The 17,362-nt window shown below is 34.8% G+C and overlaps 1 protein-coding gene across 2 annotated transcripts in view; it reads left to right on the top strand.

The window, feature by feature from the left end:
- The first annotated feature begins 11,712 nt into the window (after positions 1 to 11,712).
- ngfb (nerve growth factor b (beta polypeptide)) overlaps positions 11,713 to 17,362 on the top strand; it is a 47,961-nt gene continuing 42,311 nt past the window's right edge. Inside the window, 2 exon segments of one of the 2 annotated variants that reach the window (NM_199210.2) lie at positions 11,713 to 11,917; positions 12,873 to 13,255. In NM_199210.2, the coding sequence (NP_954680.2) occupies positions 13,182 to 13,255 (74 nt within the window). In that variant the 5' untranslated portion in view covers positions 11,713 to 11,917; positions 12,873 to 13,181. 2 annotated transcript variants of the gene reach the window in all.

Here is a 17,362-nt window from a genome sequence, read left to right as displayed (position 1 = left end):
TTCATGAGTATATTTAATCCAATATTCTTTGTCTCTATATAGAATACTAAAAATAGTATATAGTTTCTGCCTTTTGTGTGATAAAGGGCAAATAGGTTCACAGATTTATTGTCATAAATCGTCATACTTTGACGCTGTTCTTAAAATATTTAGTCTTTTCTGTTAAGTGGAATACAGCAGTTTGACTCATTTGCCAAAAAGGAGATATATATAACCACTTTGGTCAAAAGAATAAACAAAATACAGCTGAATTAGATTTATTCAGTCTCTTTTAAAGGTTATTAGTTCTTTTGTTTTCAATAGTGTAATTTAATTGGTGTAATCATTCATTTTCCTTTGGCTTAGTCCCTTCATTCATCTGGGGTCACCACAGCGGAATGAACTGCCAACTTATCCATCATATGTTTTACACAGTGCATGCCCTTTCAGCTGCCACCCAGTAATGGAAAACATCCATACACACATCTCACACACAGTTAAACACTACGGCCAGTTTAGTTTGTTCAATTCACTTTGAGCACATGTGTTTTTGCTGTGTGGGAAACCAGATAACCAGATAACCAGATAACCTGGAGAAAACCCACGCCAACATGGATAGAACATGCAAACTTCATACAGAAATGCCAACTGACCCAGCCGGGAGTCGAACCAGCGACCTTTTTGCTGTAAGGCAACAGTTCTAACCACTGAGCCACCATGTCACCTGCAATAATCATGTATTCAAAATCTGATGTCCTGACAGGCCTAACTGACAGTATATAAATGGAAAGATTTCCAAATCCATTACTTCATTCGCTTACTTTAAAAATTCTGTAATATTCCCAGGTTTTGCTCTTTTTGATGGCTCCAAGATTTTAATCACACAGAGTGACATGTTTCTACATATTTTACTAACTGTTTGAATTATAATCAGTCATATATCAGTCTTACCTTCACTAGGTTTTTTTTTTTTGAAAACGAAGTATAGACTGTTTTATAAGTATAGAATTTAAAGGAACAGTACACCTCAGAATAAAAGGAACGCATCCTAAATTTATTTCTGTTGAGCACAAAAAAGGATATTTAGAGAAATGTTGGTCACTTTTTTCTAGACTATAAAAAATTGATTTTAATTAAAAGTGGTTTACCTTTATTTACAGTTGTAAATTGCATTATGGGATGTTGATCTCTGCTCTGGTGACTTTAGATGTTGAAAATTCAACTCCTAGAACAATTTAATATTTCATTTAAAGATATGTGTAGGTTCTTCCAGATAATAAATTACATTACAAACCATTAAGAAAAAAGCTTTAGTCATGCAAGAACCAAATAAAAAGAAGATTATTTCATAAGCATTGCAGGAAAAAAAAACATTCCAGCTAAAAAACATGTCTTCCATTTATACAAAAGATTAGTAACTATTACTGTACAAATTGCAGATCATGTTGAAGGAAAATGGGAACTAGAACTAAATACCATAATTGAGGATGAGGTCTGGATTGAGTTATGTGAAGGATGTCCTAAAGGTCAATCAATAGTCAATTATGAAAAGAATTTGATTGGAAAGTAAAAATGAGGTACTTTAATTCTCCTTTTGTAATTTCCACATATGTAAAGGGACCATCTGCTGCTTTTTGCTGGAGAAAATGTTGTAAAATTGGAGATCATACCCACATTTTTTGTGACTGTCCTAAGATTCACAATTTTGGAAAAATGTTAAAAAAGAAATAAATAAGATATTAGATATAAATCCCCCTCGATCCAGTTGTGTGCTTATGTTTAATGTTTAATGTTTAATGAAGAAACACGATTTGTCCTAGGGATATTATTACTTATTGAAAAAAAAAAAAAAGATAACATTACAATGGATGGAAGATGGTTCCCCAAAAGTGGCTCGGTGGATTCAGAGACTTAAACAGTTATGTAATGGAAAAAATGACTGCATGTCTACAAATGAAGACGATTTTTCCTAAGAGGCGGAAAAGTATTATTACATCATTAGATATTTATACTTAGAGGAAACTTAATCTATGACCAATGTAGTTTGAGGTAACTAAAATGTAACACAATGTAACTTGATGAACAAATGGATCCCCTGAAAAGTAATTATGATGACAATACATTTAATTAATTAATTAATTTATTAATTTATTTATTTTATTTTCATTTTTATTTTTCATCTGTAAGGGGTTAAATTGTTGGGGTAGGGGTTGATTTGAAAACAATATAAATTGAAAATTCTTAAATAAAAAAAGAAAGTTTAACTCTATAGTTTAACAAAGTGATTTTTCTTTTGAAATAATAGAATGCATTAAAAAATATATAGAGAAGTGTGTAAAATGTACCGGCAGTTTATTACAAGGTTTTTGTATCGTGATATACAAGACCAACCCAGACAATATATCACTGTAAACTATTACAAATGTTATTAAAAGTCACTTTTTCAAACTTTTCATGGTTAAAAGTTGCTGGAAAAAATCAAGGTCACATAATGGCATTCAAAAGCATAAATAAACGTGAAAAGAAAAAATCTAAATCAAAACATGAATCACAAAATCTAGAAAACTGCTCATTTATTGATTTTTTTACAGTGTATGAAAGTAAGTAGCTATTGTCTGATTACAAACATTCTTCAAAATATCTTCTTTTGTGTTTATCCAAATAAATAAATGGATATTGGTTTGGAAAAAGTGAATGGAGGGTAAATGATGACACAATTAACATTTTTTCTAGTCCTCAAAGTAGTTTTCTCATGTACCTTGAGTTCCTATTGTGTTCACTCTGGCGTTTTTACATTATTTTTACTCCATCCCCCCTCTTTTTTTGCCTTGCGCGCTACTGTACCCCCTTTGAAGTCTTTTGAAGATATTAATCCTCGTTTCATGCTTGATTCGAAATCCTAACTGATTATTTTCACGAAAGAATTTCAAACAACCCAGGAATTTACTTTCCATCCATACTGGGTGTATTTTTTTGAAGGGGGAAATTAATAGGAAATGATCTCGTAATTCTTTTCATCTGACTGCGAGGTGGACGGTAAATGCAAACAGATTGCATCCATTCAAAAGGTCTGTTTGCACTTTCAAAAAACTGTGAAAGTCGAGATGCTTCCTACATATCACATAATACATGCACAAAAAAAGAGTGGCAATTGAGAGCTGTAAACATGGTGTGAGGTGATTTGTCTTTGTTGGAGATATAAGTTCAGTGTGTTCCTATCGATTTTGTTGTTCACAAAAGATAATAATATGGATAGATCAGTGGTTCGCATCCCCAGTTCTGAACCCATTGAGGATCTTTTTCATTATTGGCCAAAGTACCTGTTTTTTGTGCATTTGAACCATTGGAACTGAATGGTTTTAGTTATATTTAGTTAGTACTCCATTTGTGGTTACTTTAGAATTGGGTCTAATTTAGCACAAAAGAGGAAAACCTTGATTCAACTTTCTAAAAATTAAACTTTTTATTCTATTTTAATTTTATCAATATTAAACATAAGAGTGACCCTGATTATTTAGATATTTTCTGATAGAAAAAAGTAGTCTTTTTCATGCACACTTGACCTTGTATTAATAACACTGCCCAGTGGATTTACTAGTCTTTCAACACCAAATCTTTATTTTCAATTTTCTGTTTTTAAAAAAGAATTATTTGAAAATAAAACATCTTGCTCTACCTCTTCAAAATAAACTATTTCGCTCTGTATAGCATGTGTATATGTATATAGTACATACATGCATACTAACATAAGGACTTAAGGGGATCTATTATGCAAAAATGACTTTTTTATTAGAGTTTTGTGGCAATAGTCTGTGAATATAACTTTTCTGATGGTAAACTTTTATTATTTTTTTTATATAATTACACTTGATCAAAACAGCAGAAACACAAACAAACAATACACTTCATTTACATTTTGTAAAAATGTGCATAATAGGTCCCCTGTAAAACAAATATACTAAGATTTACCAGCACACTACTGTTGAATTGAACTGTTGTTATCAGAAAACATCTGATAGTGACTATTTTAGAAATATTCTTACCACATCTGACATTGTAAATTTAAAGCAGACTTTGAACTCTGTATTTCTTATTAAGGTTGGCTGTTGTTTTGACCTGTACTGAGACACTTGCTACCTTTCTAAACTGCTAAAATATCAGCCATTCATCAACCTGATCATCAATGTAAATTAATTGCTTCAACATCTGGAAGTTTAAACCATGTGCACAAGAATGAGATCAGAGGGCTGCAGCTGAGGAGATTGCAAAAAAAAAAAAAAGCAAAAACATCATAGAGAGCATGCAGAGATATTTTGCCCATCATCGAGTGTTAAATGTTCCAACATGAGGACATTTGAAAGCCTTGTCATCTTATAGACTTGACATTCTCAAGTATTTAGATTTTAAGGACCCTATCACACACCTGATGCAATAAGGCGCAAGACATGTTTGGTGCAATTTGTTGCAATTTTCAGACCAGTGCAGCAGCAATTTTCACGTTTTGCGTCAAGTTCTTTAAATAGTAAATCCATTTGCATCTCTTTGTGGACTCATGGGTGTGCTGGACTAAAATAGAGGTGTTTTGAGGCGCATTGTTGGCGCATTGCTATTTTGAGGAATTAAAAAAGACTGCGCTATTGACCAGCTGAAAGCAAGTCCAGCGCAGAGCGCGTTAGTTATGTGCCTATGCAGGTCCAAATACTTAAACCTTGCTGAATACACACAGGATGTGCAGCAATACACAAATATGTTTACATAATTAAAAAAAAATGAAAGGATTAAAATGTTACAATAATTATTTTCTACATAGATATCACAACCACGGCCTCCATGCCTCATCCCGGGGGGCTTTTTTTAGTTTATTCATGACAATTTGCATTTGAATATTATTATTATTATTTTTATTATTATTATTAACAGTATTATTTAGCATATTTATATTTGTTTTAATAGATTTGTCCACTTGTCGGGTTTTTGTCACTATATGGGGCATAGGATGTGTGTTTGGACATACTGTGACCACACTTCATTATTACTGTCCATTAATTCTTTTGCTGGAAATTAGAACTGAATTTAGAAATAGTTTTGAAACAAATATTTGCACTTAACAAACTAAATTAATTTGTACGCTAATGGATATCATCCGTGAAGTGAGTACAACACCGTTTCCTCATCCACAAAATAGTAAAAGTAAAGAGAAAGAAAAAGTAAAAAGGCTGAGTGGAGGTGGCTCGTTCTTTATCCTCGTGCTGCAGATGCTCTGTTTGACTGTTTTCTCGCTAGTAAAGCATTAATTTTTCCACCATGTAAATAGCAAATGCACCATAGTACAACATAACTGACTCTAAATGGAAATATGAGATGAGACTCTGATTGATTAAATGCATATTATGCTGAAAACACACCCATAACTCATTAAGAGAATGAACACAATCCTGTTAGACCATGCACTTGGCACAAACCGCATTTTTCCATCCTTAATATGCCAAAAGTGTATTCGGACATGCCCTTAATGCTTTTCCGCCATGCTCTTTAGACTTTGCGCCTAGATCGTTAAAATAGAGCCCTTATTGTCCTGCTTTTCCTTTGGATCAAACTAAAAGTATAGCTGTGAATTTTTAAGCTGTTTTGATGGCTCATATTGTCCTCATAGTCACTGCATTGGTCACTTTGGTTAAAAGCGTCTGCCAAAGTATTAAATGTAAATGTATTGTAAATGTAAAATGTAGTTCTCGAGGGACCAACCTGGTGGCTAGTTCCTATTACAAAGTTCAAAAGCCTTTTTAGACAGAACAAGTTTTGCAAGTCTGTTGTCATGCTTATTGAAGTTGTGCCGATCCCTCAATAGCTTCTTCCAGACTCTTTCTTACCCCCTTGTTGTTTTCTGTTGAAAACAGCCGAGAAACAAGAGTCCTGAGCCACATGCCAACATCAACTAGAAACAATACTGTTTGGAATGTTACGGGCTCCAGACCCCAAAATCACATTTACACAGTTGCATATGGCCTGCAGTTTAAACTTTTTTTTTCTACTTGACTTTATGCGAACTTGACAGCTTCCTATCAGCCTTTATTGTTAAATGCTCTTCATGCAGAAAGAGACATCATCAGCCTTGTTATAGAGTGTGAAGTGCTTTGATTTTGACATCATTATGCATGACCTCAGATGACCTTGTGCATCTGTGTGGTGGTGGAAATCCATCACTCTGTTTGCAACAAGAAAAACCTGTACATATACCATCCACAAACAAAAGCTGCTTTAGGGGTAGTTATAAGAGATTTTTAAAGGGTATACAAAAAAGCAGCCCAAAGCATTTGACAATTAAAGGAAAAGGCCTTTATTGACATACACTCACCGGCCTCTTTATTAGGTACACTTTAGTAGTACCAGTTTGGACCCACTTTTGCCTTCAGAACTGCCTTAATCCTTCATGGCATATATTTAAGGTACTGGAATCATTCCTCGAAGGTTTTGATGCTCAGTTGGTACTAAAGGGCCCAATGTGTGCCAAGAAAATATCCCCCACACCATTTCACCACCACCACCAGCCTGAACCATTGATGCAAGGCAGGATGGATGCATGCTTTCATGTTGTTTACGCCAAATTCTGACCCTACCATCCGAATGTCGCAGCAGAAATCAAGACTCAACAGACCAGACAACGTTTTTCCAATCTTCTATTGTTCAATTTTGGTGAGCCTGTGTGAATTGTATCCTCAATTTCCTGGTCTTACCTGATAGGAGCGGCACCCAGTGTGATCTTCTGCTGCTGTAGCCCATCCGCTTTAAGGTTGGATATGTTGTGCGTTCAGAGATGCTCTTCTGCATACCTCGGTTGTAACGAGTGGTTATTTGAGTTATCGTTGTCTTTATATCAACTCGAATCAGTCTCCTTTGACCTCTGGCATCAACAAAGCATTTGCGCCCACAGAACTGCCGCTTATTGGATATTTTCTCTTTTGTTGGACGTTCAAAGTCACTAAAATCATCTTCTACCACATTCTGATGCTTGGTTTGAACTGCAGCTGATCGTGTTGACCATGTTGTTGCCATTTGTTTGGCTGATTAGAAAGTTGCGTTAACAAGCAGTTGGACAGGTGTACCTAATAAAGTGGCCGGTGAGTGTATGGCTATCATCTTAAAAAACAGAACTTATGTGCACCTACACGTTTCTGCAACTTGCCTTCATCACGAACATGATAGTTGGTATATCTGGAGTTCATTTGAACACTTAGTACGTCACGTGAGATGATTACATAACTAAACAATACAGAAAATCATAACACTCAAGCAATAATGTCAAATAAATGGTTATTTGCAATACAGTAAAGGGAGAAAAACAAATACAAATTATATATATATATATAATGTATATATATATATATATATATATATATATATATATATATATATATATATATATATGTATACACACACAGTTGAAGTCACAATTATTAACCCTCCTGTTTATTTTGTTGCCCAAATTCTGTTTAACGGCGAGAAAAACATTTTTCAACACATTTCTAAACATAATAGTTTTAATACCTCATCTCTAATAACTGATTTATTTTATCTTTGCCATGATGACAGTACTTAATGTTTAACTAGATATTTTTCAAGACACTTCTATACAGCTTAAAGTGACATTTAAATGCTTAACTAGGTTAATTAAGATAACTAGGCAGGTTAGAGTAGATAGGCAAGTTATTGTATAACGATGGTTTGTTCTGTAGACTATCAAAAAAATATTGCAGCATTAAACAACTTTTATATAACACTCTGAAGGAAAAAAGCAGAAAAATGTATAATGCATTTGTTTGTGACCTCCATCCTGCTGATTCAGGTAAATTGAAAAATTAGCTGTTCCCTGAACATGAGAAAGCAGCAGGACTCGCTGCTCTTTTCAATAAAAAGGTTAATTTTATTACTACTTCTTGCCAAAACAAACATTATCTTTATGATAAAGTACATTTTAAGGGATAGTTCAGCCAAAAATTACAATTTACTCCCCATTTACACACAAATTGTTTCTAACCTTTAAGAGTTTCTTTATTCTGTTGATTAATAAAGAAGATAACTTGAAGAATGTTCAAAACCTGTAACCATTGCCATGACTTCTATATTAGGAAAACAAATAATATGGAATGATTACAGGTTTCTGGCTTTATTTAAAATATTTTATTTAGTGTTTAACAGAAGAAAGAAGTTCAAACAGGTTTGGAACAAGTTAAAGGGCAGTAAATGATGACAGCATTTTATGTTTTGGGTGAACTATTAATTTAAATGTTTTGCTCAATTTTTATTGTGTGTGTTTTTTTCTGACAATTTATTTTCCTCCTCCATTTGTCTTGCGTTGAAATGCAGTGTTGCAATTGCGTTTTCAGATGGAAAAACATATGTTTATGAGTCTTTGATTGGAGCTAAAATGTAAACAAACTTGTGTTGCTGGGCAGCTTCATCACTGCAAATGAGCCTTGATGAATCTGGACATTGCAAAATGCCACAGAACTAACAAGGACTGACTTGCAGTGGAATGTATTGGCTGGTGTACATTTCTCAAAGAAATCCTATTATAGCTACTCTTAACCCTTGTGTGCCAATTTAAAACAGTTACATGTAGTGTAGGTTCACAGAGGACAAAATATTAATGTACAAAATATGAAAATATTGTATTTTATGCACTTTTTCCAGAATGCTAACGTGTTAAATTGTTTTGGATGCTGATATAATTAATAGCAGTTGGCTGTTGAAAGGATTAGCATCAGGACTGCTGTTATAAACTGTTTTCTCTGTGTTTTCACCTGCTAATAGTGAAGTTCAGGCCTATGCACAACACTGGATGTGTGGCTGCTGGTGTCATGTGTGAAATTCCAGTGATTGCTGTTGTCTCTTTGTGTTGTTTTGGTCTTCGGCTGGCTATTTTAAGAGGTTAGCATTTGCACTCTTTACGATCCTTCATCTACAAACACAAATCAACTAGCTGGGATTAAAACAGTGTGAGATGTAGAAGTTTTAGGTCTGAGTCACTTGCGAATTAGTCTGCTGTGTGCTGTGAAGCCGTGTGAGCGCTGTGAATCATCACACTTTCAGTTGTGTTAATGTGCCTGAGTTGAATTCTGCTTTTAAAACACCTTTTTTTAAAATGAAAACTAACCATATACTAATGCATTTCTTGTCCTCTGGTGCAACATTTCTTTTGGCTGACATCACTAAAGCAGTCTAGATTCTAAAACACTTTTTACAGTCCAATCCACTGCAGATGCATACAACTTGGTTGTAAAAAATAAATTGGCACATAGACAAAAAGACTACAGATGGAATTTAAATTTAGACTACAAAATGTGTGCTTCATTAACTGATTAATGTTAATACACAGCCTTCTGAATCTAGTTCATAACTTTATCATTTATTAACAACCTCTTTTGTTAAATAGAAAACCCAACATAGGCTCATTCTGAAAACGTAACCCTATATATATATATATTTCTGGAGATCGTAAATTATGTAGCCAGAGGTACGTATGGCTGCATTAAATCTTTAAAACTATTGCTACAGGGCAGTATGATGCCGTTTCTTTTCGAGCTTTCCTGCTGACTGCTTACCTCTGTGTGGACGATTTTCCTGCTGTTACCAGTTTGTCCAGTAGCTCAACATGTATGCCGGCGTACTTGAGAAGCAGAGAGGAGTTGACCACAGTGATATGGGGTTCGAGTTTGGTAAAGAGTGGTTCCAGAAAGTGGGTAAGACAAAAACAGAAGTCAAAAAATTAAATAAAGAAGTAAATAACAGGGTGAGAATGTGGTAAAATCTGAAAACGTGGTAAAAATCAGGCGAGGGCTTTTCTTTTTCTGGATTGCTTATTTAATAAGTTGGTGGGCGGGTACGTTGACAGCCGCCTCTTGGGAATAGTGGATTTGCATGAGAACAGCAGGCGCTAATGGCACTTGCGAGAGAAATTTGAGATCACAGAAAGTGTACACAGCTGCGTCTGGTAGATTTGCAAAAAATAAATACTGCACAAAATATTACCTCCTGGGACATGTATGATTCTCTCCAGAAATGTATATAGGGGTACGTAATCCGTACATGGCAAGCAAACTGGACAAACTGGTTACAGCGGGTAAATCATCTATACAGAGGTAAAAAGATGTAAAAAGGAAACGTCATCATACCGCCCCATAGCGTTTGTTTTAAAGATGAAATGCAGCCATACGTAGCTCTGGCTAAATAATTCATTAACTCCAGAAACGTAAATAGAGCTACGTTTTCAGAATAAGCCTGGGTTAAATTCAAAAAAACATGTTTTGTTTTAACTCGGGTTCATTCTGATTGCGTACCCCTATATACATTTCTGGAGAGCATCAAATATGTCCCAGGAGGTACGTTTTTTGCATTTTTTTTATAGCATTTTCACAAGCTGAGGTAAAATTAAAAATATAAAAGATCAAACTAATATGGTTTCAATAAACAAATGAACACGTAATGTTTTTATTTTAATGTGTTTATATTAATCAACAAAATATTATTCAAATATTTTTATTTATTTATTTTATTTTATAACTTTTTTATTTTATTTTATTTTTATTTTTCCCAAAAATAAAGTTTGGTTTAACTTGAAGAAATTACGACAGAAAAATATTACTCTTCTTGAGTATGCTTCTCTACATAATAATGATACAATTAAATATTAATAGAGTTTTAGAAAATATAACAGAACTTGAGAAAAAAGTCAAACTAATTTCATAGCGTTTCCGAAATCAAATTTTTGGCGTAAAAAAAGTCTTTGTTTACTAACATGTATTTTGACCATTAAAATGGAATTCGGAAGAAAAGAAAGTCAAATTTGTTTAAACCCATATAAATGATTATAAACAACAACAAAAAAGAAATGTATATTAAAATAAAAAACATCAACATCAAATTATATATGTTTTTTCACTTTAAATTACATACATTTTTTTAAAACTTAAAAACTAAATTAAATAATAAAACAACTATATAGTTAATACAATAATTAATATATTATTGATAATACAACATCATCTATTTAATATTGTTCATTCATTTATTTTCTTTTCAGCTTAGTCCGTTTATTAATCCGGGGTCGCCACAGCGGAATGAACTGCCAACTTATCCAGCATTTGTTTTACGCAGCGGATACCCTTCCAGCCGCAACCCTACTCTGGGAAACACCCAACACTCTTGCATTCACACACATACGCTACGGCCAATTTAGCCTATTCAATTCACCTATACTGCATGTATTTGGACTGTGGGGGAAACCGGAGCACCCAAAGGAAACCCACGTTAACACAGAACAAACTTCACACAGAAATGCCAACTGACCCTGCTGGGACTCGAACCAGCGACCTTCTTGCTGTGAGGTGATTGTGCTACCCACTGTGCCTCTGTGACACCTCAGTTTAATATTATTTAGCTGAAAAATTAACAAGAAGTATAAGGAAACCTATTTTTTGTTCAATAATAGTTTTTTGCGTAGCATTTCTTTCAGTCTTTGACAATTAAAATTGTTAATTTTTATGTATCACTTTTAGTAGACTTTCAATATAGCACAAGAGTTAATCTAACAGTTATTTCCTGTATGTGTTGCAGTGCAAATCAGCTTATCTGTTACACAGTAAAGAGCGGTTTGGGCTTTCCAGAGAACATCGTAAAATCCTGAAGCAGTCAGGTTTTAGGACCTGTGGCAGCTCGTCCACAGAGGAGGCTCTCAGACTGAGCACTTCTGCCTCAAACTACCACAGCAATCAATTTCCCAACAACAGGAGCCGCTTCACACCGCTGACAAGAGCACACTGGTCCACAATTCAGGATTAAACCCTGGACCAAAAGTGGAATATTGAAACCTAAAATCAAGGCATCATCTGAGTAACTTTCTAAAGTCATAAGAGAGCGAAGGAGGAGGAGGAGGAGAGAGGTAGGACACTTTAATGACATTTGCATGCATATAACACTTAGTGCATATACATTTCAAAGTTCTTTGCATTGGTAAAAATAAAACAACTGTTGATTTTAATGTTTGCAATGGATCTCTTTGAAGTATTAGACTCATTATTGTATTCTACATACAGAAAAGTTGACCATTTCTAAAACCTGACTGCATGTAATTGCATACACTCTACTAATGCTGGGTTGTTTTAACTCAGTTTTGAATCAGCTATGGACATACACAAGTGTTTTCAGGTCACAATTTATATTATGTGGTTTTAAAAATGATGTACTGACATCAAGAAATAAATGCAATGTACTTATGGTGCTCATATTAAATAGTAAAACACTATGAATGTGAGAAAGTAAGTTCGTAAGGTCAGTTTAAAGGGATATTTAACCCAAACTGTAATATTTGTTCCCTGTTTAGACACCTCCAAGTGGTTATCTAATGAGTTTCTGTATTCTGTTGAACACAAAAGAATATAATCTGACTTCCATCGAAAAAAACAAACGTATACAATAGAAGACAATGGTTACCGGTTTCCAACATTTTTCAAAACATCTTCTTTAGGGTTTAACAGAACAAAGAGGCTCAGGTTTGGAACTAAATGGTGATTAATGATGTTAGAATTAAAATTTTTGGTTGAACTATTTCTTTAAGCGTAATGGGTGTAATTAAAAATGTAATTACTGAAATGAACATGACCCTAACCTTAACCTTATTAAGTAATAACACAAGAAATACCAGAAGTAATAATATTAGGATTTAAACTATTATGTAAAAACATCTATGCATACATAATAAATGCATTATATCAAGATTATAATTTTAAAAGTGAGTATATAAAGTGGGAACAGGGTGCTTTGGAAGACGTATGACAATACCTGAAACTCCAGGGTGACCAACAATCCTAATTGTCCCTTCTTTTGGGGGCTTAAAGGGGCTTTCAAACTTCAGGATCATCAGGTTACGGTTGCGTTTGGGGCCGTAGCGATTCTTTCAGCTGCGGCACACATGCACACATGACTCATATTACCTCCAGTCATACGCTGGTCGGGACGGAGCATCAGGTCAGACATGCCTTCCATATTTTTCATATCGTGAAGATCTGAACAAACTGTCTGTGCTCGTTTTTTGCTGCTTCTTCATGTTTTTTTCTGTGTGTTATAAAGCAGACGTGACCGAAGCAGATCAGTTTCCTACATCACTCATTACTGATTCATGAGTACCAGTCATTACAAGGCATTATATGTGTGGGACAGACTGGTGTACTGTACACAGAGACGGGTTTGCGCATTCTTGGAAGGCCTGCTTTGACTTTTTGTAAGGACGGTGGAGCTTACATGCATGGCATTTTCTTTTGTTCATTCCAGAATGTTTTATCCTTCTATTTTAAGGATGTTTATGAAAGAACTAGTTCACACACGCAAACACACGCAAACTTAACTTTTTCCATGCTATTATAATGAATGACTGGGACGGCGGGACCTACATACTCGGCAAAAAAGGCTTTTTAAGGCATCTAATTATCAAGTTTTGGCTTAATTTACATTTTCATTTAATCGTTTGGCATATGTTTCTATCTAAATTGACCTACAATCTGCATGATATAACTAATCAGAGCAGGAAAAGAACAACATATAATAAAAATGTTTTCACAATTTTTAGTTGATCTAAATATATATTGGTGGGTTGTTGTTGCATTTTCACAATACAAATCAATATAATTAATATTGTTATCATTTAAATTGCAGTAAATAGTTAAACATTTTGTCTTGTGTAGATCTCTTGTAATTTTGAGCCAAATCTCCAAATGAATGTACTAGACTTTCTCTCAAGCATACACCAATACATTACAGATCTTATAATTGAAAAAGAAAATTGTAAAATCATTCATAAATACCGCAGACCTAATTTTACAAGTGGCTATTTTAGTAAATAGCAACTTTTTTTTACCATATATTTTTAAAAATCTTAAAACATGATTATTTTGTCAATAAAATGTATGTCCTCTGATGTGACACTATTGTACACTCACCGATCAAAATTTGGCATCAACAACCTGAAAGCATGGATCCATCCTGCCTTCTATCAACCCTTCTGGCTGGTGTTGGTGGTGTAATATTTTCTTGGCACACTTTGGGCCCATTAGTACCAACTGAGCATCGTGTCAATGCCACAGCCTACCTGAATATTGTTGCTGACCATCTCCATCCCTTTATGACTACAGTGTCCCCATCTTCTGATGGCTACTTCCAACAGGACAATGCGCCATGTCATAAGAGCGAAACATCTCAGACTGGTTTCTTAAACATGACAATGAGTTCACTTTACTCAAATGGCCTCCCCACACACCAGAACTCAATCCAATAGAGCACCTTTGGGATGTGGTGGAATAGGAGATTCGCATCATGGATGTGCAGCCGACAAATCTGCAGCAACTGCATGATGCGAACAAGTCAATATGGACCAAATTCTCTGAGGATTATTTCCAGTACCTTGTTGAATCTGCCACAAAGGATTAAGGCAGTTCTGAAGGCAAAAAGGGTCTAATCCGCTACTAGTAAAGTGTACCTAATAAAGTGGCTGGTCAGTGTATGCGAATTTAAAATGAGCAATTCCACTGAAAACTTTAATTAGTTGATGGACCCGATTCAAGATCATTGTACTGAAGCCCATGACATGCACCTTTTTATTTTTTTGGAATCATTATAAAATGAAGTTTTGTTATGCTTTAGTTTGACACTCCTTTTTATTGAAAATGTCCAACAAGTCCAACCAGTCAAAATAGCATTATATGAAGATAAATGTCCAACAATGATGATAAATGGCTCTCTATTCGTTTATTATTAGGTGTTGTTTTCTTACATTTTACCATGTTACACCATGGGACATTTTTACGGTATAGTTCAGTAAAAAAGTAATAATGAAAAAAAGTGAAAGAATTGATAAAGTTAATTTGACCCTTTCTTAAAGACCTGACTTTAAACAACTCTTTATAAATAGACATGTTTTCTCTTTGAAAACTATCTTTTACAAATTTTTACTGCCTATTTGTCAACTACCCATATACTGTTAACAGTCAAGCCTGAAATTATTTATACCCTAGGGGTATTTGTTCCCTCCCCCTGCCTATACATTTGTAATGAAGAGAAGCTGTAGTTTCAAAGCTTCAAAAAGAAAAAGTGTTCATTTCCAATTTGTACATTTCACTACACTTTAGGTCATTGTTGAATTTTAATTTGCAGTTTCTGCCCAGTCTTCACACAAAGTAGTCATATGACTTGCCACTTAGGGTTTACAGAAAACAGTAACGATGTTGCACTTTCCACTTAGTTTCCCAACCCAGGCTCATTATGGATACATACCCCTGTATACATTTCTGGAGAGCACGAAATACATCCCAGGAGCTATGTTTTTTGCAGGTTTTGTCCACCAGAGGCAGCTGTGTATGCTTTTTCAGATCTCGAATTTCTCTTGCGAGTGCCATTCCTGCCTGCTGTACTCGCGTAAATCCACTAGAGACTGCTGTCGACTGACTGACTGACCGACCGATCGACTGACCCACCCTCATCCTTCCCTAAACCCAACCAATATTGTTTTCAAAAGCACCAATTTAAAATTTATTTCTTCTGTCAAACACATAACAGTGTATTTTGAAGTGTTGGTAACCATTGACTTGTATAGTAAAAAAAAAAAGATCTGTTTCTAATTTTCTTCAAAATAACTGTGCAGCAGAATAACAAATCTCAAATAGGATTGGAAAAAGTAAATTATAAGTGAATTTTCCTTTTCGGGTTTACAGTGTCTTTAAAAGTCAAAATCATTTTGTTCAAATAAGTAATAATTAATATAATTAGTTTTTTCAAACCAAATTCTCCAGAGGCTAGTTAAACTCGACTTCACATGACTTAAAACAATACTATATTGATAATTTTAAGAGTTTAAAGGTCCCTTGAAATGCTTTGAAATGTGCATTTTTAGTCGATGTTTGATGTGATCTCAACCAAAACACGAAGAGAAGGACTGGTGTAGCACCTCCCCTTTTTTTGTAAACCAGCCAATAGCGTTTTGCTTTATCAGGCAGTTTGAGTGGTTGAGCTTAAGCGCATCAAATAAGGCAGGGCATGTCAGGCACTAGAGAACATTTGATTGGTCAAGATTTGATGAGAAACTAAAGTATGAAGTTACATTCATTCATTCTTTCATTATCTTTTCAGTTTAGTCCCTTTATTAATCTGGGGTCGCCACAGCGGAATAAACCGCCAACTTATCCAGCATATGTTTTACACTGCGGATTCCCTTCCAGCAATCCATCACTGGGAAACACATACACATTCATTCCGGCACACACTCCATACACCACGGTCAATTTTAGCATAACATTTCACCTGTACCACGTCTTTAGACTTGTGCGGGAAACCGGAGCACCTGGAGGAAACCCATGTGAACAAGGGAAGAACATGCAAACTCCACACAAAAATACCTGCTGACCCAGCCGAGGCTCAAACCAGCAACCTTCTTGCTGTGAGGCAACAGCATTTCCTACTGCACCACTGTGTCACCCACAAGCCTTACATGTTCATATAAATTTGATATGTTCTAAATGTGAATTTTGTCAGTGTATTGGAGCATACTAGTTTATTTATACATCTTAATAAACTAACAATACTGATACTAACATCTAAAACACGTTATTTTAATTTCATGATCTTTGAGTCTCTAAACAAACCTACATTTCCCACTGTTTGGCCAGATGTTTATTGAGGTCATTTGCCACATAGAAAGCCAGGCCTGTGGATGTTATATTCTCCAGACACTTGACATACATTAACTTCAATCTTTGAACACAACAGGTTGTCTTTTAGGCTTTAAAGATGATCCAAGTTCTCGCGCCATTTCTCATGTAAAAAGGACAGTGTTTGGGTAGGAGAAGCTGATCTGTACTAGTGACCTACTCAACAGGCTCTTTGGTCTACCAGGCCATGTAAACACACATTTAGGGAGCGAGAACAGAGAACATCTTGAATCGGAGATGTTGATGACCATGGAAACAGTTTGGCATCTCACAGTCGTAAACAAGAAACACTGGATGCCACATGTTTGAGGGTCAGTGTTGGTTTTTCCCTCAGCTGTATTGGGGATTGAGCAAATTCAGCTTTGGTGAGCAAAAGATACTTTATTGAAGATTTTATAGTTATTTTATCTGAAAAAAAGTAATTTTAGCTAAATAAGTGGGGCAAATCATCTAAAATCAGTCATTTATTGATTGATTTAGAAAGAGACTAATAGTTTTATATGGCATGGAAGCATTGAACTGTGTTATAACAAAGACTATAGAATACACAATACATGTCACTCATATGGATTTGAATGGGAAAAGGTGTAATGGTCAATATAGCGAATGAAGCCCCGCCTACTAGTACAAGA

The sequence above is a fragment of the Danio rerio genome, chromosome 6 (assembly GCF_052040795.2).
Source record: "Danio rerio strain M-AB ecotype USA chromosome 6, GRCz13ab, whole genome shotgun sequence".
NCBI classification, from domain to species: domain Eukaryota; kingdom Metazoa; phylum Chordata; class Actinopteri; order Cypriniformes; family Danionidae; genus Danio; species Danio rerio.
This window is presented reverse-complemented; position numbering and strand designations above follow the sequence as displayed.